General features: G+C 40.1%; 3 protein-coding genes across 8 annotated transcripts in view; 2 read left to right on the forward strand and 1 right to left on the reverse strand.

The window, feature by feature from the left end:
• washc4 (WASH complex subunit 4) overlaps window positions 1-12564 on the forward strand; it is a 12956-nt gene extending 392 nt beyond the window's left edge. The window contains exons 2-33 of the mRNA XM_079346586.1: window positions 439-578; window positions 655-708; window positions 795-860; window positions 1197-1242; window positions 1334-1401; window positions 1485-1567; window positions 1787-1833; window positions 1932-2031; window positions 2410-2530; window positions 2689-2812; window positions 2908-3035; window positions 3164-3324; window positions 3413-3539; window positions 4454-4579; window positions 4761-4868; window positions 4960-5106; window positions 5185-5264; window positions 5559-5664; window positions 5969-6085; window positions 6198-6366; window positions 6851-7005; window positions 7107-7181; window positions 7262-7366; window positions 7471-7605; window positions 9425-9533; window positions 9656-9722; window positions 9861-9947; window positions 10200-10347; window positions 10470-10566; window positions 10696-10892; window positions 11363-11459; window positions 11653-12564. Coding sequence (XP_079202712.1) covers window positions 439-578; window positions 655-708; window positions 795-860; window positions 1197-1242; window positions 1334-1401; window positions 1485-1567; window positions 1787-1833; window positions 1932-2031; window positions 2410-2530; window positions 2689-2812; window positions 2908-3035; window positions 3164-3324; window positions 3413-3539; window positions 4454-4579; window positions 4761-4868; window positions 4960-5106; window positions 5185-5264; window positions 5559-5664; window positions 5969-6085; window positions 6198-6366; window positions 6851-7005; window positions 7107-7181; window positions 7262-7366; window positions 7471-7605; window positions 9425-9533; window positions 9656-9722; window positions 9861-9947; window positions 10200-10347; window positions 10470-10566; window positions 10696-10892; window positions 11363-11459; window positions 11653-11717 — 3455 coding nt within the window. The 3' untranslated portion in view covers window positions 11718-12564. The remainder of the gene's footprint in view (window positions 1-438; window positions 579-654; window positions 709-794; window positions 861-1196; window positions 1243-1333; window positions 1402-1484; window positions 1568-1786; window positions 1834-1931; window positions 2032-2409; window positions 2531-2688; window positions 2813-2907; window positions 3036-3163; window positions 3325-3412; window positions 3540-4453; window positions 4580-4760; window positions 4869-4959; window positions 5107-5184; window positions 5265-5558; window positions 5665-5968; window positions 6086-6197; window positions 6367-6850; window positions 7006-7106; window positions 7182-7261; window positions 7367-7470; window positions 7606-9424; window positions 9534-9655; window positions 9723-9860; window positions 9948-10199; window positions 10348-10469; window positions 10567-10695; window positions 10893-11362; window positions 11460-11652) is intronic.
• Window positions 12565-12772: 208 nt separating this feature from the next.
• cnot2 (CCR4-NOT transcription complex, subunit 2) lies at window positions 12773-21084 on the reverse strand. 6 transcript variants are annotated; one of them, XM_079346601.1, is made up of 15 exons: window positions 20978-21084; window positions 19810-19938; window positions 19626-19698; window positions 19271-19418; window positions 18939-19121; window positions 18710-18789; window positions 18223-18312; window positions 17881-18011; window positions 17669-17786; window positions 17174-17330; window positions 16521-16582; window positions 14750-14799; window positions 14563-14663; window positions 14312-14456; window positions 12773-14202 (listed from the first exon to the last, which is right to left on the reverse strand). In XM_079346601.1, exons 2-15 carry the CDS (start codon window positions 19924-19926, stop codon window positions 14116-14118), a joined length of 1542 nt encoding a protein of 513 aa, XP_079202727.1. In that variant the 5' UTR covers window positions 19927-19938; window positions 20978-21084; the 3' UTR covers window positions 12773-14115. The 6 variants fall into 6 exon arrangements, with proteins under 6 accessions (XP_079202727.1, XP_079202726.1, XP_079202724.1 ...); XM_079346600.1 differs by having other exon boundaries at window positions 17887-18011; window positions 18223-18348; XM_079346598.1 differs by having other exon boundaries at window positions 18223-18348.
• A 2136-nt stretch (window positions 21085-23220) lies between these two features.
• Window positions 23221-24477, forward strand: lrrc10 (leucine rich repeat containing 10; the record flags this gene model as incomplete). The annotated part of the gene is made up of 1 exon (XM_079346614.1): window positions 23221-24477. One exon carries the CDS (start codon window positions 23221-23223, stop codon window positions 24043-24045), a length of 825 nt encoding a protein of 274 aa, XP_079202740.1. The 3' UTR covers window positions 24046-24477.
• Between the last annotated feature and the right edge of the window lie 2427 nt (window positions 24478-26904).

A 26904-nucleotide genomic window follows, 5' to 3' on the forward strand; every position in this document is an offset into this window, starting at 1 on the left:
TAGTTTTGATCAGAAATGTTAATTTGTAAAATTAACCTGCACAGTCGCAGGTGATCTGTTTGACAGTTTACAGACTAACGAGTCATGTTGACAGGAGCTCAGAGTAAATACTAAACATGGGATATAACACCGTTTATTAACACATGTAAGGAAAGGGAGATCCAGCTTGTTGATTGTTTATGTCTCCTAGAGTAATCAGTGCTCCTCTCCTAGAAATTAAAAGGGTTTTACTTTCATTTGGTGCCTCTTCCAGGCTCATAACATAAGTCAATACGAAGATTTAAAGCTCAGTAGCATTACATCTCTTCACTTCCAGCAGTGTATTATATGCAGTGGGTCTGTGGTCTAACACTGCAGCACTGATGTTTACATTAGCATCAGACTTTTGAGCTTAGCATGAGTCCTGCTGAACTGATCCAATCCTCCATGGTCCTACAGAAATACACCTTGAGGTTCAGCTGAAGAACTACAGCAGGTTTCTGGAGGAGTACACCTCTCAGCTGAAGGGGATCGAAGAGGCTCTGGACGACTCCATTGGGGATGTGTGGGACTTCACTTTGGACCCCATTGCCCTGAAGGTAGAACAACAAAAACATCAACCTGTAAATCTGGCAAGTTTCCCTACAGTCTCAATACTCTCTGCTTTCTTTACAGCTTCTTCCATATGAGCAATCGTCTTTGCTGGAGCTGATCAAAACAGACAATAAGGTAAATAAAGACAAACACTGTTAACTTTTCGTGTTTTTAAAGTTTTCCATGTTTCGATAATAAGCTTAATGTTGGGTTTGACTTAGGTCCTGAACAAAGTCATCACAGTTTATGCTGCTCTCTGCAGTGAAGTCAAAAAGCTCAAGTATGAGGTAAGCTTGAATGAAACTTTCTATTGCGCCATTGTGAGTATGGTATGTGCTTTTCATCATATTTACTTGCTTTAACAGGGCATCTGTCGATATTTTAAAAATAAAATAAATAAATGAACATCAAGTATTACCAAAACTCCCCATAGATGTAGGTACTTTTGGGTTCTACCAAATCTGATTCATGCATTTTCTTTGTCTTTAAACATTTGAGTAAAATGATTTAAAACCTGCATTGTTAATGTCGAGGTTAAGAACTCTAAACATCTCTTATAACACTTGTTAAAAACTCATCTATCTTTTATGTGAGATACAAACTCTGATCCTGTTCCTCTGCAGGCAGAGACCAAGTTCTACAATGGCTTATTGTACTACGGAGAGGGAGGTAACAGATCAGCTGTTTGATTAACTTTCACTATAGTTTTTTCTGTCAGAGGTTTAAAAAGTTTTTTTGATGAATTGCATCTATGTTCCAGTGTCTGACACCAGCGTGGTTGAAGGAGAGTCCCAGGTTCAGATGGGCAGATTCATCTCGTTCCTTCAGGTAGGCAACGAATCATTTCTGTCAGATTGTGGTTTACTGAAATCGAGATGACACTGATAGTGTCTCTGTTTATCCTTCAACAGGAACTCTCCTGTTTTGTAACAAGATGTTATGAAGTGGTTGTCAACATCGTGCATCAGCTGGCTGCCCTCTACAACAGCAGCAAGTAAGAGCCTCAAACTAAAGCCAGTCATGTTACACAGTGACTGTACTGTTCTTGTTGGGTGGGCTTAAATACCCGCTTTTATAAAAAGAGCCTTTATGCACATGGCATGCGTTCGTAGGAACAGCTTACAGATTATAAATCCTATTAATTACTTTTTGCATGTTTTACTCTTAAAATGTTCAATAAATATATGAAAGCATTTCTCTTTTTGTATTTCAGAGTGGCTACAAAAATAATTGAGTCATCAGGAGTCCATTTCCAGGCAGGTTTCAAGATAAAGTTAATGTACTTTTAGTTTTCATTAAATCAGTGTTTTCTGTTTCGATAAGCTTGTCTTGGCGTTCTCCGTCCCGTCTGCAGATAGTTTACGAACACCTCGGGGAGCTGTTAGTGGTTCTGCTCACTCTCGATGAGATCATGGAAAATCATGGCACCCTGAAAGATCACTGGAAGATGTATAAAAGGTGAACACACACACACACACACACACACACACACACACACACACACACACAGACACTATTACTTACTACTATTATTGTTACTACTATTATGTGCTTTGATTGTGAAAGGCACCAGCTCTGAATGGTTATGTTAGTACCTACTGAGGAAGTCCAACTCTCTAATAATATTTTATCATGTGCACTAATATAAAAGCCAGTTCTAATTACTGTGGTGCATGCTTTTAATTCAGGTATAAAATCGTTTCTCAAACTTTTTTTCATTGAACTATAGATACACATTTTGATCAGAATAGAGAGTTTGAAATGTTTCATACCTTTTCTCCATTTATTGATATAAAGTCAGTTTCATTGTTTTGTGATGGGATCTTGTGCCTGTAGGATGTTAAAGTCTGTGCACCATAACCCAGGGAAGTTTTCCATCCCTGAAGAAAAACTGAAACCATTTGAAAAGCTCCTGCTCAAGCTGGAGGGACAGCTGCTGGACAGCATGATCCTGCAGGTGTGTCTTCTTTTTACTCCTTAATTCTACTGCTGACCTTATTTCCCGGAGGTCTGACTGCTGGTTGAAAAGTCAGTGTAACTAGTTCAAAACATTATTATATTAGTTTTGTCTTCATGGGAACGATTGACCTCATGGCGTTTACGTCTGTGTGACAGGCCTGTGTCGAGCAGAGATTTGATGATCCTGGGGAAGGAGTCGCTGTTTCCAAAAACAGTGCCTTTGCAGAGGAGTTCGCCTTCAACATTCGCACCATATTCACCAACATTGAGTCCAAAATTGGTCAGTTTGTCTTCACGTAATTCTGCTTTCTTTTCTGACACTTTCGTCTGCAACTTCAAGTAAATTGAAGTCTATGTCTCTGTGTTGTTTCTCAGGTGAACCTTCAGAGATTGACCAGAGAGATAAATATGCTGGAGTCTGTGGTCTCTTTGTGCTTCACTTTCACATTTTCAGGAGTGTTGACAAAAAGTTCTACAAGGCGCTGCTGGATGTCTGTAAAAAGGTAAATCAGTCCTCTTGTCCAGCCTCTGTCCTCTGTATGTTACGTCTCTTACAGGCTTTTCATTATTTGATCTTTTTAATCACCACAGTGACAAAGCCTCGCTCATATTTGTCTTCCCCTCTCTAAAGGTTTCGGCTGTCACTCTGACTTCAAACATAATCTGGTTTCCCGACACGTTCCTCATCACAAAGGTCCCTGCTGCAGCTAAACTGATGGACAAGAAGAGTTTACAGGCCATTCGGGCGCAGAGAGACACCGTCCTGCAACAGCGAGCTCAGACACTAGCAAAGTCAGTTGGCCCCCCCCAACAAAAGATTAATAATTTATAATTAGATTTTAGTGCTAGCTTGAGTGTTTCTGTTTCCTTTTTTTTAAAGGGATGTTCAGTCGTACTATGTGTTTGTAACTTCCTGGATGATGAAGATGGAGTCCATATTGTCAAAGGAGCAGAAAAGTGACAAGTTGGCAGAAGACCTGAACAGCAGGTGTAATGTGTTTGTACAGGTAAGTACTGCGAGTGTTAACTTCCACCAAGCAGTGCATTGAACTACACAAACATCAAGCTGGTCTGAACATCAAGGTTCCTGTTGTTAAACTTTTCATCAGAATGACTCTGATCTCTGCACAATCAGCAAATTCACCCCCCTTTAATTTGTAACAGTCAGAGCTGGGCTGCTTTAGCCTTTTCATTTAGGTTTGTATTAAAACAAGAGACAGAAAAAAGTGAACTGAACAACAAATACATCACATTTTTAAACAGCCAGGTGCCACCTTCAACAATATCTAATAAAAACAGTTCTTTGGTAGTTGAATGGGACCTGTACACACACCAGTTTAACCATTATAAAACATAGGTCCGAGTGTCCTGTAGAACCAGGGAGACCTCTTACATGCACAAAGGGATAAACCTGTTTGAAATACTTTAGCTTGTGTCTCTGTAACAAATAGTGTTCAATGTAAGTTACAGTTATAAATTGTACTTGTGTACTGCACTATAAATATATTATGTAATTCATGATACACGTGGCGAGGGGTGAGACCGTTTTCAAAGTGTTATGAGTGTCATGGTGAAGTTCCAAACACAATCCATCAAAACTTTTAATATCTGATTTCCAAAAGCTTCTCAAACGTTACAACCCGACGTGCCAAAAGTCTGACCCAGATCAAAGCGCGAACTGGATTACATGCTCTAATCTAAATCTGCTGTTACTTTTGAACTACACGTTTTAAAAGTTGATCAGATTAGACGGCAACGATTAGAGCAGATACTTTTATATGACTGGGCCCTAATGTGACGCCACTTCAGATTCATTGACTATCCTGAAAATTAGTTACTTTAAAGAAGAAGAAAAAAAACCTCCTCATACACAGTGAAATGAGTTATCACAACGGTTCTGTTTGTGTTTTGTCCGTCACAGGGCATCCTGTATGCATACAGCATCAGCACCATCATCAAAACCACGATGAACATGTACATGTCGATGCAGCGGCCTATGACCAAGACCTCAGTCAAAGCTCTGTGTCGACTCGTCGAACTGCTCAAGGTGTGTGTGTGTGTGTGTGTGTGTGTGTGTGTGTGTGTGTGTGTGTGTGTGTGTGTGTGTGTGTGTGTGTGTGTGTGTGTGTGTGTGTGTGTGTGTGTGTGTGTGTGTGTGTGTGTGTGTGTGTGTGTGTGTGTGTGTTCTCTGTGAGATTAAAGTCTTGTTTTTCTTTCCCTCACCTCAGGCTGTTGAACACACATTTCACAGGCGCTCTATGGTTGTAGCCGACTCTGTGTCTCACATCACGCAGCAGCTTCAGTCACAGGCGCTCAACGCCATCGGCGTCGCAAAGGTACGCACATCATGCAGAAATGAAAACTCACAGTATTTGTATTTGCATCAGTGTTTATTAATAAGTTCATCTGGCTGTTTTGTCTTTGAAGAAAAGGGTGATCTCCGACAAGAAGTACAGCCAGCAGCGGCTCGACGTGCTCTCGTCTTTGGTGCTGGCTGAAAACGCTCTCAGTGGTCCAAGCACGAAGGAGCGGCGCCTGGTGGTCGCTCTAGCTCTGTGTGTCGGCACTCAGCTGGTATGTTGAGAGGAGAAGCGTCTGTCTCCTGATTTAAAGTTTGCCTTCTTAACTTTGACACTGTGTGCTGTCCTGCAGAAAACGTTTAAAGATGAGGAACTTCCTCCTCTGCAGCTGGTGCTGAAGAAGCTTGATTTGATCAGCGAGCTGAGTGAAAGGTGGGATTTTGTTCTCCCTCTGATCGTGTTTGTAAGAATTTCAAGTGCAATGTTTTTGTTTGGAGTACAAAACAATGGTGGCAGATTCATAAACCCGCCAAGCAGTGGAGAAAAAACACTTAGTGGAGCCAGTAAAACAGTCATCATTGACTTATGTTATGACGAACATAAACGTGTTCTTGTGTTTTTCACTCCGACGTCAGGTTTAGTGAGACTACATTCCTGTTTCAGTGTCAGGATTTTCCTTTTACTTTCAGACTCTTTATTCATACACATAAACGTTTTTCCTCTCAGGGTCAAGCTGCAGTGTGATTGTAGTTTCCTATACTGGCACCGAGCTGTGTTTCCCATCTACCTGGATGATGTGTACGACTATGCTGTGGACGCAGCACGGATACACGTAAGCATGTTATGATATCAGACACTCCCACCTTTAAACGTTACATGGACAAGCCTCTTAATGCTCTCACTGTGATCAGAAGGTGTTCTTGTGTTTTTATTCATCAGCCATGTTTTATTTATCATTAAAAGTGGATTCATCGTTGCTGAATTATTTTATTATTTTATGAAACTCAGACTCATAAAATACTGTTTCAAGTTTTTGTCTATCGTTTGACATTAATCGTTTCCTTTTTCTTCTGCATGTGCTGATTGGTCGTTCTCTTGTTCTGCTCTGGCGTGCGGTCTGTGATTGGCCGGAGCAGTACATGTTTAGTGCACTGAGGGACAGTGTTCCCTCCATGCTGCACGCCAAACACATGGAGTCATGTGACCAGCTCCTGGAGAGCTACGACAAGGAGATCATGGACGTGTTTCATGAGGTGAGAGCAGGACAAACACTTGTAAAAGTGCAAGGATGAACCAAATCACCAAACAAATCCTTGAAAGCAACATCCTGAACGTTGACCTTTTGTGGTAAACTGACTCTCGCAGCACCTGCTGGACAAGCTGTGTAAGGAGATCGAGAAGGACCTGCGTCTGTCTGTTCACACACACCTGAAGCTCGACGACAGGAACCCTTTCAAAGTCGGCCTGAAGGACCTGGCCCACTTCTTCTCCCTCAAACCCATCCGATTCTTCAACCGCTTTATCCACATCAAAGGTGCCAATACAAATCGATTTTATATCACGTTCGGTAGTTCAACTTTTTTTGTGGGCCAAAAATAAATGTCTAAAAAAAACAATTTTTTTAATGAAAGTGTGAACAAAATGAGTTTACAGGTATAGGAATATAGGAATATATGAATTACATACATGGTATATGTCCTGTGTTAATTTATAACTTATACTTGTGAGACTCAGATTAAGGTTATAATTCCTAAAAGCTTGGCATTCAAACAACGCATGAATAAGGATGTTTTATTTTGAGGTTTTTGCTCTCCGAATGCAGTTATATTTTCATAGGAAATGAATTTATATAAATATATATATGATTACAAATGTATTGAAATAACTCTCTGAGAGAGTGTCGTTCATGTTGATGTTAAATAGTGCTTTGAGTTATATGACATACTGCTGTACATTTTATGACGGTGTTCAAAGTGTGACTCTGAATATTAATGACTTGGTATGTTTTGTCCTCAAAGCCTATGTGACCCACTATCTGGATAAAACGTTCTACAACCTAACAACTGTTGCCCTGCATGACTGGGCCACCTACAGTGAGATGAGAAACCTCGCCACGCAGCGCTATGGACTCACCATGACCGAGGCTCACCTGCCCAGCCAGACCCTGGAACAGGTACGTGTGTGCAGTTCAACGTTTACACTTTATCAGATATTTGAAGAATGATCAAAGTGGAGGTGATAAATGAGGAGGTTGATGTATTGTGTTCTGGTCAGGGTCTGGACGTTCTGGAGATCATGAGGAACATTCATGTATTTGTCTCACGATACCTCTATAACCTCAACAACCAGGTAACGCTCACAGCATCCACTGCCTCCCTTCTTGGTTTATCAAACACAGCTGTGAATCCAGTTGTATTTCTTCCAAACAGATCTTCATAGAGAAGGCAAGTAACAACAAGCACCTGAACACCATCAACATCCGCCACATCGCCAACTCCATTCGGACCCACGGCACCGGCATCATGAACACGACAGTAAGTTCAGGGGATATGCAGAGAGGGGCCGTTGGGGGTGTTTTGGTCTCCTTTCAGGTGTACTTTTCTCTCTCTTGTATAAAGGTTGTTTCTTTTGTCATCAGGTGAATTTCACTTACCAGTTCCTACGGAAGAAGTTTTACATCTTCAGTCAGTTCATGTATGACGAACACATCAAGTCCAGACTCATCAAAGACATCCGCTTCTTCAGAGAGACGAAGGACCAGTCTGATCAGAAGGTAAATAAAGGCCCTGGTTTGCCTCATACACATGAGGACGAAATTATTAGCCCCCCTATGAAAATTTCATTATTTTTAAAGTATTTCCCAAATGCTATTAAATAGAGCAAAGAATTTTTAACACAGCCTTTTTAAACATCCTAGTTTTATTTTGGATGCTTACATTATTTTACTTTGCACACAGAAATGAAATTATGTCACAAAAACCAAAAACTACCTGGGTCAAAATTATTAGCCCCCTTAAGAACTGACCTTTTAAATGAGCCATAGAACAAAACATTGTTGTGCAATGATGTGCATTACCTTTGTAATGCTCAAAGCTTGTAAAATCAAGTTAAAATTGAGTATTATCTCCCAATTTACACACAGTATAAAAAGGTCAGTTGGGTTTGAGCTGTCACTTGAGAAAGCATCATGGCAAAAACAAAAGAAATCAGTTTGGACCTGAGAAAAAGAATTGTTGATGCACACAAAGCAGGAGAAGGATATTCAAAGTTATCACAGCGATTCCAAGTGTCAAGAACTGGAGTGAGAGGTATCCTCAAGAAATTCAAAGAGAGCAACACAGTACAGAACAAGCCTGGCAGAGATAGGAAGCGAAAGATTTCAAAGACTCTGGAGAGGAAACTAGTGAGAGATGTGTCTAAAGACCCCAGAACAACTGCCAAGACACTAGTGAACGACTTAGCCAGGTCAGGAGTTGTAGTCTCAACGAAGACAGTCACTAGAGCTCTGCACAGGAATGGACTGCGAGGTTGCAGACCAAGAAAAACTCCACTTCTGCAGAAGAGACACCTTCAAGCCTGACTGAAGTATGCTAAGGACAACCTGGAGAAAGATTATGCATACTGGAAGCATGTCCTTTGGTCAGATGAGACAAAACTAGAGCTCTTTGGCCATAGAGACATTGCCTATGTTTGGAGAAAGAAGGGAGAGGCGTATAACCCAAAGAACACCGTCCCCACAGTGAAACACAGTGGTGGGAGTATTATGCTGTGGGGATGTTTCAGTGCGTCTGGAACTGGGAATCTCGTCAAAGTGGAAGGAATCATGAAGAAAGAAGGATATGTGAAGATTTTGAAAGAAAACCTCAAGCAGTCAGCAGCAAAACTGGGTCTGGGTCGTCGCTTTGTCTTCCAACATGACAACGACCCAAAGCATACGTCGCTCCTGGTGAAGAACTACCTCCAGAAGACCAAAGTGAACATTATTGACTGGCCTGCACAAAGCCCTGAATTGAATCCCATTTGAAAATCTGTGGGGTGAACTGAAGACCAAGGTCCATGCCAGAAGGCCATCAAATCTGGAGGAGCTTGAAAGATTTGCCATAGAAGAATGGGCTGGGATTGCTCAGGAGACGTGTCAGAGACTTGTTGAAAACTACAACAAACGACTGCAGGCTGTTATCCAGCAAAAAGGATACACAATTGACTATTAGCATCAGGGGGGCTAATAATTTTGACCCTGGTAGTTTTTGGTTTCTCTGAAATAATTTCATTTCTGTGTGCAAAGTAAAATAATGTAAGCGTCCAAATTAAAACTTGGATGTTTGAAAAACCTGTGTTAAAAATTCTTTGCTCTATTTATTAGCACTTGGGAAATACTTTAAAAATAATGAAATTTTCATAGGGGGGCTAATAATTTCGTCCTCATGTGTATGTATTCAGACCTGTGACCCCGAAAACTTTCGCCGGTAGCCCTTTGTTTTGTATGTGCGCCCCATGTAGAGGCGACAGTCGTCAAAGTGGGCAGCCAAGGTTTGAATCCTACCTGTGTTTATAACTTAAAAGCTCACGCCCAGTTCTCCATTTTGTTTTAGTATCCATTTGAGCGAGCGGAGAAGTTCAACCGTGGCATCAGGAAGCTCGGTATCACTCCTGAAGGACAGAGCTACCTGGACCAGTTCAGACAGCTCATCAGCCAGATCGGTGAGAAAAACACTCAACTGTTTGTGGACCTGCTCCTGCCATTTGATCTTAGAACATGTAACCTCTAATCCTGGCAAATAAAAAGCAAACCCTGTTTGTTTTTTAAATGCGCGTGTGTTCAGGTAATGCTATGGGCTACGTGCGAATGATCCGTTCAGGAGGCCTCCACTGCTGCAGCAGTGCTATCAGGTAAAAAAAGATACTTTCATGTCCGGGTTGTTTTGTCCTTTCTTCTCATCTAAATATAACGAGCTTGAGTTTCATTCTCTGAACGACACATGTAGATACAACTCATCCTCACTTGACTTTTTTTGCGTTTGTTTTTAGGTTCGTCCCTGACCTGGAGGATATCGTCAACTTCGAGGAGCTGGTGAAGGAGGAGGGACTGTCAGAGGAGACTCAGAAGGCTGCTGGGTAAAACAGTTTTTAATACTATGCATGTTCCCCAATTGTTTTTCTGCAGATAATTATAATATTTTAACTGAGTTTATGTTCAGTCTCATTCCAAGTATGCGTATATTTCAGTGTCTCTCCTGCACACAGTTAATGCCTTCACTTGTGCTTGCAGTCAAATGGATGTGCATGTATTTTCAGCGTATTTCCACATTTCCACCTGCAGAGGGCACCACAGCACGTCATTTATTGTGTATTTTGTGCTTCTTTCAGCGTTCTGGATTCAGTGTTGGGAGATCTGACCAGTAACTCTGCAGAGGGCACAGAGTACTTCAAGATGCTGGTGGCCGTGTTTGCACCCGAGTTCCGAAGCGCCAAAAACATGCATCTGAGAAACTTCTACATGATTGTCCCCCCACTGGTTAGTTTTTTATGATGCCGCCACCCGTCATCATTTTTCGTTTGACGTGTTGGTGTTTTTTACACTTTGCCAGCTGTTCTGTATTTTCTGTTAAATAAAACGATAACTGGTCTCTGCTGCAGACTGTGAATTTTGTTGAGCACTCCATCAGCTGCAAAGAGAAACTCAACAAGAAGAACAAAACTGGAGCTGCATTCACAGATGATGGCTTTGCTATGGGTGAGAGAGCTTAAGTCAATACATGACACATTTTTACTGAAGCGAGTATAATACAGTATCAGCTCGTCACTTGCTCTGTGTTTGGTGTTTGACTTCCTTTGGATCTGTCTCTTTTTTTTTTTTTTGAAGGTGTGGCATACATCCTGAAGCTGCTGGACCAGTACCTTGAGTTTGATTCTCTGCACTGGTTTCAGGCCGTCAGAGATAAATACAAGAAAGAGATGAACGCAGTGGTGAAGGAGCAGAACGTCCAGTCTGCCAGCCAGGATGAAAAACTGCTGCAAACCATGAACCTCACTCAGAAGAGGCTGGACGTCTACCTCCAGGTATGATGAGGAAGCTAGCAGAGACAAGGTGTCGGAATAAACCTGTCATCCTCGAAGTTTAGTTTCAGTTCTGATTTAGTGACCAGCACTGCCTGTTTGAGATGTCAAGACAACTGCCTCTTAAATACTTCAGTGCTAAGAAGAAAAGTTTTATTCAAAGGCAAGATCTGAAGCAGATTTTATAGATGGAAATCTGAAAAAGGAAAGTATAATAAGACATGACTTTATTATGACTCAGAGACGACGAACACATGTGGAGGCCAGCTGCACGAATCAGCTGCTAAGTGTCTTTGAAGTAGCTTCCTCGCGTCCGTGAGCCGTATGATACGGACACTGTTGCTGCTCTAACTGCTTTTAAGTGTGCGGTGTGCATCTTTCACTTTCTTTTCACAAACTCTCTCTCCGCACTGGCAAACATCTGATGTGGAGTGATCGCTCACTCTAAGCTCCTCGTCTTCCTCTCACTTTAGGAGTTCGAGCTGCTCCACTTCTCGCTGAGCAGCGCCCGGATCTTTTTCAGAGCGGACAAGACTGCAGCCGAGGAGACTCAGGAGAAGAAAGATAAAGGTGCGATGATTAATTGAGCCTTTTAATAATGCAAATACTCTGGACACATCCTCGCTGTTACACAGGCTTCTTGTAGATGATTTTTCATGCACAGAAAGATGGCTCTTTGATTAATGAAGGATGATGTGTGTGAAGAATGAGTTTCATCCTTTCGGTAGATCTAACAAATAACTTTCCCATTTTACTCCTCCAGAAGAAGCTGCCAAAGCTGGAGGGGCTTTAGACGGCTCCACCCCCACTGAAGCTTCGTCAAAGTGAGAGTCACTGTGGGGTCAGCGTTCAGAACTTTAAGTGGCCGGGACACGTCTCAGCATGTCCGGCAGTGAGAGCACTGAAATGTGTGTGAACTTGTTTTAAAGACCATCGTCATTCGAGAATGAATGTGTGTGAAGCGTTACTGCAGGAAGTATCTCTTTGTTGTCCGTTGTACAGAAACATGAATAAAACATCCAATAAATTCAGTTTGAATTTGTAACATTAAAACAAGCAAATGCATCTGAAAAGTCAGGTGGTGAAACCAACGTAAGGTTTATTCTATGTTTTGCCATGCTGCCTTTGATACATTCAGTCTGTGTGGACTGTCTTATTTTTCTACTATTCAAGCCTCAGCTGTGTTCAATGAATGACTAATATACAACAATACTTTCTGCATCTTTGTGAGTGTCTAATGTACTAGCTGATTGTTCATGGCCTTTAATGGCAGCTCTGTTCTTAATGCCTCTGCAGATGATAGCACAGTGACGAGGATCATGGAGAACATTTTCAGTGTGTGATCTATTTGTTTTAATTTTCTTGTCCATTTTTTTTTGTTACATTGAATGATATAATGTATGTGTGCCTTTCTAACCTGTCATAAGTTGTGAGGCTTGATTATTGCAGTAAGAGGGCATCCTAACGCCCAGAGTTGGAAGAGTGCTGTAGAGTAACTGAGATTCAGTACATCTCTGTCCCAGTACAAATGTTGCATTAGTTCCATTTCCTGATTTTGTATCTATCAACATGTGGTACAACATGATCTGGTCAGAATTACATTCCATGAATTAACTTGATTGAAAAGAAAAATCTGTAGTCTTTGAAGACTAATAAAACTTGCACTTTCAAAAGAGCCGAATGTTTCGATCATGACTTTGTACTGAACGTCTTCCATCTCAACAGTAAGCAGCAGGAGGTTGAACGCTCTATACATTTCTTACTGTGTCTCATAGTAAAAAAAAATAAAAATCTGTCTGCATTTGTACAGTTTACATAAATCCAGAAAGAAGTTGAAGTTATGAAACCACAAATGCTGAAAAAGATCAATAAACACACAGCGGTTCAGGAAAGCCTTTTCTGCTTTAATACAAAGAAAATAAGCATTTGACTTCAGAAAATACAAGATTGGTCTGGATTTTTTTTCCCCTAAAATTGTCAGTTTTCCATTAACTATGAAAAGCTGTTCACGGCTGTTCAAACAGTTTGAATTGAAATACATCCATTCTTTTGCTTTGGACTCTAAACCTGGGGGGGGGGTGATCTCCATGTGTGATTTTTGTGTGTGTTTTTGGCTGAGAATCAGACCTTTCCTTAAATGGCATTTTCATGTTATATTACTTTGTTGTAAGTGCCCGCAGTGCCACGTGACACCCTGTCCAGCAGATCCAGAAATGTCCTGTTACATCCACATATTGCAACCATGCTCACCTCATAAAAACGAGGTACAAGGCAGGGCAAAGTATCTTTCAAAATAGATGTCATATATATATATATATATATATACACACATACATATATATATATATATATCAATCATATATACACATTCGTACATATACATATACTAATTTATGTGATGCAAAGAAACAAAAAAATGTACACATTTCTTACAAAATTGTAACAAAGTCTGGAAATTGTTTTGTTTGCTCAGAAGCAACATTTGCAAGGACTCGCCCACATTTGTGGACACCAAAGTCGTCTCCCAGATTTGTGTCCATGTTCCGCTGGCACCGAACTCAGAGACAGAGGGGGAAACAAGATGAGACAGAAAACAGTTTGTTGGTGCAAATACAGAGGTATTTCAATGGAAGGAAGAAAAAAAAAAAAAAGGGGGAGATAAAAAGGGTGGAAAAGTTGCATGAACCCCCTGACACAACAAATGGAAAAGGAAAAATAGTTTCAGGGAGTGTTCACATAAAAAAGCACAAACAAATTTTGTGTTCTTTTATTACTAAATATAGTGCAACAATAAACATTGCATTTCTTTCAACCTTAAACTTGCGTCCGAGGATATCAACTTTGCTTTCCTCGACTTCTTTCTGTTCTTAACACTTGTGAAAGCGAGGCGAAACCTTTGTTCTCTCACTGTCCTGTGCCACAAGGTCAGTCCTCCTCTCTGCAAGCAAACAGGCTTCAGATTCAGAGACGTAAACATAACACAGACCCTGCTCAAAACAAGACAAAAAATACAGCAGGAACATAAAGAATAAAAACAGAACAAGTGTTGGTGTTTTGGGCAGCATGTAATTTGGAAAGGCAGGGCAGTTCGGATGGTAGCAAAAACCCCCTCAGTCAAATAGCCAAATCCTTAAGGAATAAAAACCAAGCTGTGTGAGCCACAGCGCCCCCTCTGGACAGCAGTGCTGTTGCAGGAACAACTGTGGCCTTTGGACTGGTCGGGGCCTTAGAAGGCCTGCTGGGCTGGGTTGTAGTTGAATGTTGTTGGCACGTGCGGCCGCTCCTCCAGCTTGTCGTACTCCAGATGAAACTCCTTAAAGATGCAAACATGATGGGGAAAGGCTTAATCGCTTACAAAAGTCAGAAAAGGAGAACACAGATGTCACTTTTCCCCATAAATACAAGAGGAGTCAAAACTATACCTTGGCTACTTTCCTCCAGTTAAGACAATCAAAAAAGTAGTAGGTTCCCCTCTCATACGCGTTGGTCTTTAGTGTGGGCTCCATGCCGGGGGCTCTTGTAATCCAAACCCGCTCCTCTTTGTGGTACCTCCAGTCCCGGTTAAAGCTGGACAGCGAAGGTACAAGTCCAACCAAAGTAAAAGGCAAAAACAAACATTTAACAGTGAGAATCTAACAACAACATTTTACCAACCAACGAGTGGAATACTTACAGCTCCACTGCTGCCAGTAGCTGTAGCAGGTCTGCACCATTCATGTAGTACAAGTAGAACAACAGGTCTTCACCATATCGCGCCAGTTTAATTGCAGCCAACTACAGGATAGCAGACAATATGTTTGTGTTTTTTTTACTCATGAAAACTGCTTTTACCAATTGTGCGATCTGATGCTCATATTTACCTTGTCCCTTATGTGGATATTTGTTAAGTACTCCGAGGGAACATGGAAATCTGAAAGGTGAGCACAAATAAAATATGTCATCGTAATGTAGTTACTAGAAGACTTTTATCAACCTGCTGTCCTGAAAATAGAGAGATTTCAAAAATATATAAGTGGCATTGCTACGCAACAGTTGAATGAGAATTAAAATTGTGTGCTAGTTGGCTTCTTCAACTACAAAATACTCTTTCAGCGATGGAGCAGGACATCAGCAGCCCTTCTCTTCCAGCACTGCTACACAAATTAGCCCCTCAGATCATTAGCTTGTAATCAAAAATTCATTTCAGTTATGGTTTTAAAATAAAAATGTGGCTGAATAAACAACTCTATCTTCACCCCAATTTGTCACAATCCTGCATTCCCCCCTTTAGATTGTGTTCTTGCAGCATGGAGAAAGAAAGGTCCTGTCACTTTTAATGACCTGTTCTCCTTGTTGGCTCAAATTTAAACAAGATTCACACTGCAGTCATCCAGTGTGTCTATGTATCTCCAAGGGCAGGAATGATTAAAAAAGAAAAAACATCCACAATTTGGAAAATGTTACTTATTTTTTTTTACCTTAGTCCCAATTAATGAATGAACCTGCTTCTCTGATCTTCATAAATGTGATCTCCCTTGAAACCCAGAAACAGCTAGCAACTAAGCCATTTGAAATCCTCATCAATCCATCAAAGTATGGAAGAGTAAACGCATAAAGAATTTTTTTTTTTTTTTTTTTTTTAAAGGTCTTAAACAAAGACACTTCTCCCTGCTTTAAGGCCTGTCTTACATTATTCACCTGTACCTTTTAAATGGTGAAAATCTAATTGACTGCTTCAGAGCTCTGAAGGAGCACAACACATCAATGCCTTTCAGTTTCAGTTGTCATCGGACACAAAGATTACCATAGCAACATGTAAATGAGAGTACTCCAGGGAGGGTTCTTGTTTATTAACCGTCTGAGTGTTTCGTCTCTGTAAAAGCTCTGAATAAAGTCTCTGAAATCTCTCATCAACACTACAACAGATCCCCTCTCAGTATTTCGTAGTGAGCTGCCAGATGTTTTCTACTTACTGTACATAGACAACTGATGCCATTGTGTAAGTAACAACAAAATTCAAAATCTTGCCTGACATCAGTCTTTAAAGCCCTTTTCATACTTTCACAATATCGCAATAAGTAAATCACATCAGCTATGTCGTTTTAGTATTTTTCAGTGGAAAGAATCAACCGTTTTGGAACTTGGTATGTTGGGATCAAGAGAGGCATGATGTGCAGAAACGGAACAAGCGCACAAACCCACAGTGTCGATTTAGCCTTCTGACAGCTTACAGCAGAGCAGCTTTGCCCGACAAGTCTGTCGTTTATACAAAATCCAGAGGCAAAACTCCTGGGGCCAAAGGTCTTTTATAAACCATCACATATGGCAGCAGCAGATTGCAACATGAAGGCCAATGCACAAAGAGACCACATGGCAGGAGATCATATATCCAAATATATTACATTACCAATATTACCAATTCCACAGGATTACTGAGTGATTGTGATGTTTTTAGTGATTCACTTCTGCCTTCCTGAGATTTCATAACAACTCCCTTACCTTACATTGACCTTCTGTCAGTCCTAATAAAACGGTTTACACTGACTTAGAAACAGCCACATCTTTACCAGGACCGCTGAAAGGTAAGTTCAAAATGTGAATATAAATGTTCAAAGGTCAGCGTCGCTCACACACTGTGCGTGAATGTCTTACCGATGTCTTGAGGTCGACACGGTGATGAGGCCCACGGAGAGGCAAACTTCGGGTACAAGTTTCTGTCAGGAAATAAAGTTGCAGCAGGTTCTTAAGATTGTTAACATTTCAAAAGATCATTACAAACATGTATGAACAGTAACAGTTATAACTAACGAGACGAGAACATGGAGCCAGTGCTTTGAGGTTTAAAATGCAGTCAAGTGAGGAGTCTCGTCCTTAGTCTTCACAGATACTAAGGGAAAGACAATATACCGTATTCTCTGAAGTAGGTTCATATCACATTTAAAAGAAATAGTGATTTTCACAACTGGACACTTGATTTATTTTTTACTATTTTAAGATATGATCAAATATGATTAACCTTTATTTATCCCACAACAGGGACATTTACAGTGTTACATCAGCAAAAGAGCAAGGATAGACATAAAAAGAGCACACAGTGCACAACTCAAAGAGCAGCAACAGAGCTGCAGCCATTGCACATGTAGTTGGAGCATTCACAGGAATACAGAAAAAGACTATCATGCACACAGTGCACATAAAAAATGTCAACATGTTGCTGCACCAATTCCGTATATCATTCTGAGTGAAACGTCTCCTGGCTAGTGATACTTAATGTGACTGTTTTCATGGTAGAACTTCTATCTTACTCAGGAGAGTTTAAGTTGAGTCCCAATGTCGTGAGGTCACTTCCTAGTGCCAGATGGACCATTCCTGGATCAGTCTCTGCCGCTCGGATAAACGTCAGCAGGCCTATCATGCCGAATTGGTCTGTCACCATGCCTGAAGGAATGTTCGTCACCCGACCTGCAGCAGCCGCAGGATATTTCAGAGTTACACATTCTGATGTAGCTTTTCATTTACAGTTAGTGCTTACTGTCATACGTTACCTCCACATTTCAAAACCACACAGTGTGCAAACATTGGAGAGCAAAACAAGCCTATTTCTCTTACAAGCGATGGGAAGATGAAGATGGTCTTTTATCAAACTGAACATATTCTCTTGGTTTTCTTTCTGTAGCATACCCTTTAATTATCTAACCCCAAATACAGGGTAGAGAACCCGACTGCCTCACCCAAGTTGTGGGATTAAGAAGGGATGTCTCAGTGGAATTGGAGCGATACGATTGGCTGAGAAGTCTCACCATCGGGCAACACCTGGATCCCTTTCTTCTGGTTGTTGTTCTGTGCTGAGGTCGTCTTGTCCCCGGGGAACTTGGGACCATCTGCATTCGATGTGCTCTTGCTTGTCGAGTTCAAATTCTAAAAAAAAAAAAAAAAAACCTTTTACACACAGAGAAGAAAACCTGAAAACTCCTACTGTATAAAAAACCTTAAAACATAAAGAGAGACTTACACTTACAGTTTTGCTGTCATCGTTGTTCAACGTTGGGTCCTTGTAGTTTGGGCCAGGCAGTGCGGGGAAGTCCTCGTTATGAATGGAGAAATCCTGTGTCTGTTCGTTTGAAGGCTTCGTCACCATGCCAACTTGATAATGATAAACACAGTGAAGCAGAGATTATTATTCCCTGAGGTGTAATACGCAGCAAATCACATAAGTGGTTCTTATTTCTGTGGATTTTTTTTTTTTTCCAATAAAACCTCAGCTAGAGTTATGAACCAAATGGAGTGGCTGATATTCATGCCTCTTCTGCTGTATGTGGGTAAAAATAAGATTTTCTCCAGCCTAATGGCCTACCATAAGGAGCCCGTCCAGCCAGTGGGTTGAGCACCGGTGTTGGGTTTCCAGTCCCTTCTCTCCGACTCCTGTCTGCTAATGCAGGAAAGTCTGACAAATCCAGTCCCGTTACATTTTCACTCCCATCTGCAGCAGTAGGAAGGTTAGGAACTTTTAATGTGTAATGTGGCCTAAAACACAATGTACCCGTGTTATTATGTGGAAAGGATAAACTGGGTGTCAATAGATTCAAAATAACCCTCGCCTAAGTAAGAACTATTTACCACAGTTTCAGTAGTCAAAGGAAAAAAAAGAACACGATCACAATAAAGGTTTTGCAAAAGAGACTGATCCCTTTTACTGCTTTCTCACAGTGACATAATGTATCCATTTATCCAAAAGTAGTTGTACTTTCTTTTTCACGAGAATCTGCAAATCTGAAATGAAATACAAACATAACAAAAACGATCGATCCTTGAGCATATCCACCTGGGTGAAACTGACTAACCTGTGCCATTGAAGATGTTGCTTGATAATGAGTTGTTCATCCCAAACCCCTGATTACGGTTCATACCAAATCCTGACATGCTGCGGAAAAAAACAAAAAAAACAAAACCGAAACAACAGATGAAGTGTGTTTTCAAACACAAACTTTCCCAACAAAAGAAAATTCTCTTTACAGGGACCATTTAAGGACAGCGGATCTCAACGTTGAGAGTAAGACAGAATCTGTGTACCTGTTTATGGTGAATGGCTGGCGTGCTGGCTGCTGTTTGGGCATACAGATGATGCTGGGTGAGCTGCGGTTGGGGCTGCCGAGCCCCGAGCTGCCCATACTATTGGTCCTGCCGCTCATTCCGATGCTCTGACCGACCTGAGAGTGGTTCAGCATGTTCCTCGTGTTCATCGGCAATGTCCCTCTGTTAAAAATACCCCAAAATCTGGTTCAGTGGATTTTAATCTCTGTTTATGGCCGGTCAACTGATATTCCTATATCCAAGTTATTAATTAAAGTTAACGACACAAATATCTCATTTAAAGCTTCAAACTCAGACAACTTTACACACACCTGCTTGGTGAAGGGGGGGTATGGAGGGACATGGTGGGGACCCCCGTTGTGGGGGTGATATGACTTGATAGCTGCGTGCCTTGCGTGAGATTTCGGTTTAACTGAGGCGTACTGTTCCCCATTCCTCGTATCGAGAAACCAAGTGCACCTAAAGAAAAGACATATGCGAACAAATGTTGTCAGGCAAACAAGAAAACAGTCTTAAGTAGAAATGTATACATACTTTTAGTTACTTATAACCTGCTGTGCTTCAAACACTCATGCTCACACAAAGTAAACGATTCATTTTCTCTCAAGTAATCCCAATGTAGAAGCAAACTGTAATGAGAGTCAGTGTGGGAAAAGAAACACCTACTTTGTGGGCCGTACAAACTTGCGCCGAGCTGCGACAGCTGCCCTGATGACGATGGTGAGGGAGAGGAAAGCATCTGAAGGGACAACATCAGAGGACAGGACCAAGGAAAGGGAGTAAGAAATCCCCTTGTTTGCAGTAAACTCAAGAAATAAAAACAACGTGCATACATGGGTGAAACACTCACGTCTTTGTCCGACCGATGTGGGAACATCGATGGCTGGTTGTAGTACATGCTTTCATCAGGGAAGTCATTGTCAACAACCTCAACGAACTCGACAAATTTCTTTCTAGCACCAAACATGCCTTTTGTCGCCTGAAGATAGAGGAGAGCTTTAGTTAAAGATATGGAGGGAATCTGGCAAGAAGTCAGCAAATTCAACAAATAACCTAATCCAATCTCAGCCACCTCACATCTTTAACAAACTATGGTTTCTTTTTTTAGCTCTGCTGTTGCAAATACATCAACACATTATAGGTGAATCATAGTAAGTTATTTGCATAAGGGTGAAACAGTGTATATGATAACTGAGAGAAATACACATTATTATTATGTCCCAGCACTGAAGTATTAGTCTAATAAAATGATTAATAATGTTTTGATAAACTATTTAATATAGTTTACCTTATAGAAAGAAAATTCCCAGATGCTAAACTCTTTATTATCAGTGACATATTAAGTATCTGGTTTTCTTAGTTTAAAAGCTCAAAGTAGAGATTATGTTGATGTTGCAAAACGATATAAATAGTTTAAAAACTCAAAGTAGAGATTATGTCTAAATTGTAAAAAGATATAAAAAAAGTTCCATAACAAAATAAAGTATTTAATTAATCCATAAAACATGATAAACAAGCCAGCTGACAGTATAACTAAACGTTATATTTCGGTCGGTTAAACTAATGCCAGTAATAATATTTATAAACATTTGATTAATTGTTTAAAAACAAGCGACGCTAACTTGCTGGTTAGCCAACGGTCGTGTAGCTAATGTTAGCAGGCTAATCTGTGTTAGCTGCGTTAGCTTCACATCCGTCCTCCAGAGAGCTGCCGTATCAAGGAGCCAATTGACTTAATAAGGAGTGCTTTAAACTCCACTAAAGTGCCGGGTGGCAGTCACTACTGGGCAGTCACTTGGGCCCCCCTCTGCCTCCATATATCCCCAGTAAGCTGCCCGTTTCTCGGCTCAGTGTCGCTTCGTTTGCAGCACAAGCTAAGACCTGCTGCAGACTGAGGACCTCCGTACCAAAACAAAACAAAGCCAGATAAAGGGCTCATGGCCACAGAGTCTTTCTCCACCACAGTGATATAATACGAAGAGAAAAATTAAAAAAAAAACCAAAAAAAAAAACCTCACCGCATCAATTTCCCTTCTCTTCGTTAGATCCAAGATGGCTGTGTGTGTACTCTGAATCGAAAGAGGGATAGCATTTACCCTTTGACCTTACAACCCGCTGACCACTTCCGTACACAAACATGAACCTGTCAGATGACTCCGTGAGTCCTACGGAGGAGGGGGGGGGGGCTGCTGCTGGAGACTTGAGCAAATATCAAAAACATAATTTTTTTACAAAGGGAATCCCTCCTGTGATCACAAGATGTCTTGCATTATGAGTATACAGTGCTGTCTGCCTCTTTAATGTAATAATGTTTGTGTTTAAAGAAACCCTGTTTGTGTAATTCAAACTCAGATACATGTTTTACATGAATGTTTTCAAATGTTCTCTGTGCCTGAGGCTGTTGTGATTATGACAAAGAAACCATTTATCATATTAAATCTAATTGTGGCTTTCCTATCGATCTAGTATTCAATTCTATTATTATGGTCCTGTTTCTGAATTAGTTAGGCTATTCATATATTTTTTCATTGTGTTTTACTTTATTTAAATGCTTAATAATGTTACTTTAGTGCTGTGTTTTTAATTGTTCAAAATGTGTTTATTCAACACTTTTCATGTATGTTAATCCTCTTTAAAATAATTTTAAAAGCATTACAATTTATGTTAAGATGTTGTATGTGCTTCCTTATTAAGGCTACTGTGAGGAACTCTAATTTTGAGTCTATATTGAAAACCCCATAGGCCTATTAGTTACAGTCAGTTTAAGTCAGTTTGAGTTTATTATAATAAACATACACCAACAACTTATGTGGAGAAAAAAAACATGTAAGGAAAAACTATGAAAGCAACAAGAAATCCCCCCCCCCCCCCCACCCAAAAATTCTGGCCTGTGGGCCTTTCATACAACAGCTTTTTAGGTGCCTAAAAAAAATAAACTACACTCTTTTTATTTGTGCAGTCATGATGAGCATGAAATTGGTGTTGAGAGACCATGACTATGCCTGTGGTGTGAAAACACAAAAAAGTGGTGGTTGGACAGATGCTTAATAATCCCTGTGCATAACCTCTGAGTTTATATGACCCTTTCAATGGCCATTGATTACACTTGTGTTCTTCTCCTATAAAACGTTTACTATGAACAGAGTCTGTTATGGAAGTCATATTGCTGTGTGCTCAGTCGATGCAGCAGTTTGAGGCCCCATGACTGTGTGGTGTCTAAGAAGGACAAGTGCTAAAAACAGTGTGTCAGTGAGTGAAAACAGACAACAGACTAACATTGCCCCTTGTGATAAGAGAAATGAAATTCCTCCTTAGTGTTATCTCATTGGAAAATAGCTCTAATGAAGGTATGCAAGATAGAATGGGGATGGTAACACCTACAGCAGGTGGGGATGACATGCCATTTCCTACAGATCTGGAGAAAGATCATGTTGGGGATTATACATAGTAAGTGATCTTAATTTTCATCAGACCTCTTTAAAATTAATTTCATTTCCTCCTAACACATTTTAAATCAAGTTATACAACAAAGTAACGGCCTACTTCACGAGCAAATACCCAGAACTTTGTCCAAGCTGACTAAAACAACATAAATAAGATAACCTTTCTGCTCTTATCACAAACCACACTATTCTTATGCCTATCCATGGCACCCTGCTCCTTCCTCTCTCTCTCTCCCTGTCATTGTAGAAGGGGGAAAGTCATTAGGGAACAAATGGGAGGAGAGAGCAGTCAGTGGTTGCTATCACCATGAAAGTCAGGGCATAGAGCCACTGAGAGATAGTAAGAGGGCTGCACTGGGGAGTATCTGCCCAGAGCAAACAATTTGTTTTAAGCTCATTCAGATGGATAAACAGAAGTCTTATTGTGGGAGATGTTGGAAATAATGGACATCAGCTGGAATACATCAAAATGTAAGTGTTTTTTTAAATTGTCATTATAATCTTCTTTATATATATGATTCCTTTTATCGGTGGCTAATGATAGGACTTATTTTTTATTGTTAAAATTAATCAGCATGATTTTTATTAGATGTAAGGGTATAATTCAGGATCATGATTAATGACGCAGCCTCATGATGCAGTGCATTGACAAAAACTTGTTTTGTTTATTACATATTATCAGGATCAATATCTCCACAGGGGCGGAGGAGGAGCATGCCAACAGATTCACTTAAAGGATGCCCACAGTCTGTCTCAGGCCAAACCTTGTCTGGCTCTAAATTGAGGAAGTGTCAGATGTGTCAGAAAAAGTGACTAAGATGGGTAACGCCATGCGAGGCCTCATTGCCTTTATTCCCTCAGAGCGCTGTCAGCGCTTCATAGTAGGGGACCTGAAGGAGATGCCTCTGGATCGGACTCTGGACCTTAGCAGCCGACAGCTGCGCTGGCTACCTCTAACCGCCTGTGTCTTCGATGAGCTGGTGAAGCTCTACCTGAGTGACAACAACCTCAGCAGCTTACCTGCCGAGCTGCAGGGCCTGAAGAAGCTGCAGCTCCTGGCCTTAGACTTTAACCACTTTGAAGAGCTTCCTGCAGCTGTTTGCAAATTGACCCAGCTCAGCATCCTTTATCTGGGTAACAACAGACTTTACTCCCTCCCCCTCGAGCTGGCAGAGCTCAAGGATCTGAATACTCTGTGGCTGGAGATGAATTGCTTCACTGTTTTCCCCAAGGTGGTCTGTGACCTACCTAATATTAAGACCCTGCACCTTGGTTACAACCAAATCCAAAGTTTACCCAAGGAGCTGGGAAGGCTGGAAGAGCTGCGGAGTATCTGGCTCGCTGGTAATCAGCTGACAGAGTTCCCTCAAGTGTTGCTGGACATGCACTTTCTCGCTGTCATAGATGTGGATCGAAACAAAATCCATCGCTTCCCAGGCCTGTGTCACATGCAAGGGTTGAAACTTGTCATCTATGACCATAACCCTTGCGTTAACGCTCCAGCAGTGGGCGATGGAGTCAGGAGAGTTGGGCGCTGGGCGGACTGTTCAGATGACGAGCAGGAAGATGACAGGTCAAAAACAGCAAGTAACACAACAGCAGAGGTCACTGAAGTTCACCCAGAGGAGGAGGAAAACATTTAGGGTGAGGAACAGAGTGACCTTCAGCTGTGGAGAGGACGGGCGACACAGGACGGTATTCAAGTGGAACACTTGAAGTTGAGAGCTGTTTTTTTTTTTTTTTTTTTTTTTTTGGTACAACAGGCTGGTGGTTGGTCCATGTGAGTCAAGCATTAATATAATACACACAATTGTCCAGAATGAGGTCGATTTGAATACTGCGATGAAACATTTTATTTTATTTGTTTACCTGAACTTTAGAATTGTTGAATGCCTTGTTTGAATTTTGAAAAAACAACAACCTCCTTGTACAACTTGAAATGATTGTTTTCAGAGTCATGTCAGATTTTTTGTTTTGAATTTTTATACTCATTGTATCACACAAATATAGTCAATGTTTCTTATTTACAGAGAAAATGGTTTGCTGATAAATTCAACCAAAAGACAAAGATCTCTCTGTTCACAGTTACGTTCAGAAACATTTCAATTAGCTTCAGAGACTGGCAGGTTTAATGTTTGTTTGTTGTGTGAATAAAATGAGATTGAGAGTAAGATTCATCTTTGGTTTTGTTGTCCTATTTATTATGACATGAGGGATGTACTTTTTAAGAAAAATGTCTTTCATTAATGCTGATTTCCTTTAGTTGGATTTTAAAAAACATTGAGAAGTTCTTCAGAAGATAAACCTCCTTGGTCAGATTTGATCTGCAAAGCCCAGAGAAAAGTCAGAACACATTATTTATGACAGAGCTGTAAAAGGAACATGCAACAATGTCTTGCTATGAATAGTTGGATCACTGCTTTTGTGTTTCTGGTGTGGAATAAACCAATGAGAGCTGACTACTTTGTGTGAGGGATACTTAAATAACAACCAATCAATCAATCATTCATTCATTTATTCAATCAATAAAAACTGTATAGGTTTTTAATAGGATATCTTTGGGAGCATAACTGTCATTGATAGCTTCTTTTTCTGTGATCAATACAATTACTGGTTTCTTCTGACAATAAAACATAATGGTATTCATCATTTCTGTGAAACTGACGATGACGTTCATTATTGTGTGTTGTTATATTATTGATAAGTAATGAAACATTTAATGTTACAATCAGCAAAGGCTTGAGATATTAGAATCAAAACTCAAAATGAAAGAAATGCATTACTAATTCTCATACCCCCATTCTAGCAGAGATTATATCTGTACCTGCTTTAGGCTAAATACAGAGGGCTTTTAAATACCTCTGATGGATGGTTTAAGTCCATTAGTGCACTCCTTATTCAGACCAATGCATAATTCATCTGATAGATCAGGGATGTGGTTTTCAATAAAGACTGCTAATGGGTCTTAATATCATTGCCTCAAAGTTCAGATTTCAAACATATAAACGCAGCTTTCCACTTCCGTAGTGTATCAGGGAAACTGATTGTCAACACTTGTGTCATTTAGGGTATTTTTGATCCTTTTCACCAAAGCGCAGGAAAGAGATTAAACATTCGGCATACCCGCCCTTTTAGTGGAAAATGTGATTATTATAAAATAGCATGAACACACTGACCTACTGTATTTCCAGATTTAATCAGCATCCTGTCAAAAAAAAGACAACTAAGTTATTGTATATTTAAAGGACACTATTTTTTTTTAATCTCGTATCATTCAAATACAGTTAACTGTGTCGATCAACTTTTTGATTTGATTATACTGCCCCCTAGCTATGGCTTACCATCAAATTTAAACTTCTATTACACATCATGAACAGTAAACTAAGAGGCAGACTGGGGACCATTTTTTTGTCATTTAAAATAAGGGTCTTTTGAATTTGTATAAACTAAACCATCTTTTATTGATCACCCATGTGGTCTGTCTGAAGTACAAACAACATTATTAGATCGCTGGCACATGTCCTTTTCTTTTATGGCCTTAATGTGTTTTTTTGCAAACTCTTATTTTTTTTCTCCTGATTAAAATCCATAAGACTTTGTATTCCCCCTCCCCTGCATATTTGATTACTTATTGATTCATGTGATTAACTTTTCGTTTCAAACTTCATTCTTGTTCTTTAAAAAACTGTCTGCATCACACTGAACTATAACTGCAGAAACTTTAACCCTGTTCCTATCCATGCCTGTGTGTGATATCATTCTGGTCTGATTCACTCATCTTTAGTTATTTCTGACAAGATTTGACCGAAACATCCCAGTTTTAGGACGATATTGTTTTTATGGAATTTACAAAAAAAAGTGTATATTAGAGATACACATTTTTTTTTATCTCAGAGTAGCAATGATCATAGTATTTTATTTTATAAGGATCAGCCCATTGAGATGTACCATCTCAATTGCATGGGGGCTTTGTTTTCCAGAAACTGTTCTTTACTGTATGTTGATCGATAAGTATAATAATATTAGAAATAAATTAACTTTTTATCTTTTATTTTACCCACAGCTTATATTGTACTGATACAAAGGGGTGTATGAGACTCATGGTTAAAATGTTGTGAAGTATTAAAGACAAATATAGAAAAACACACAAGAAAGTCTTTACTTTTTAAACATGTTCAGTAAATGTTTTACTGCCATGCTTTGAATAAACATTTGAGATAAAACTACTTAGTTTATTCCTCAAGGCATCATATGTTTTATTTTTCATGTATATTGATACATACCTATATTATATACATTTCAAAGAGAAATAAAACAGTAGACAGAGATGATGAAGAAAGCATAGTGCATAGCTGTACATTTATTTCACTTGTTTAACATATAAACACACAAATGTAACTGAAGAGGCATTAACAAGGAGGTTCTTCAGAGCAACACATGTTCCCAATTTCATGATGTCTTTGGTACGATTTCCCACATCAAGACAACTTGCATACAACTCT

This window comes from Symphodus melops (genome assembly GCF_947650265.1).
Source record: "Symphodus melops genome assembly, chromosome: 6".
In the NCBI taxonomy this organism is placed as follows: domain Eukaryota; kingdom Metazoa; phylum Chordata; class Actinopteri; order Labriformes; family Labridae; genus Symphodus; species Symphodus melops.

Bases quoted from the DNA above. Each gene is read 5' to 3' on its own strand.
- cnot2 (XM_079346598.1), bottom strand. From the start codon at position 19,926: ATGTTTGGTGCTAGAAAGAAATTTGTCGAGTTCGTTGAGGTTGTTGAC. The intron at 18,349-18,709 runs GTTAGTCAGTTT...CTACTGCTGCAG, and splicing joins CAACATCTTCAATGGCACAG to ATGGGAGTGAAAATGTAACG. The intron at 17,331-17,668 runs GTGAGACTTCTC...CGGCTGCTGCAG, and splicing joins GATCCAGGTGTTGCCCGATG to GTCGGGTGACGAACATTCCT.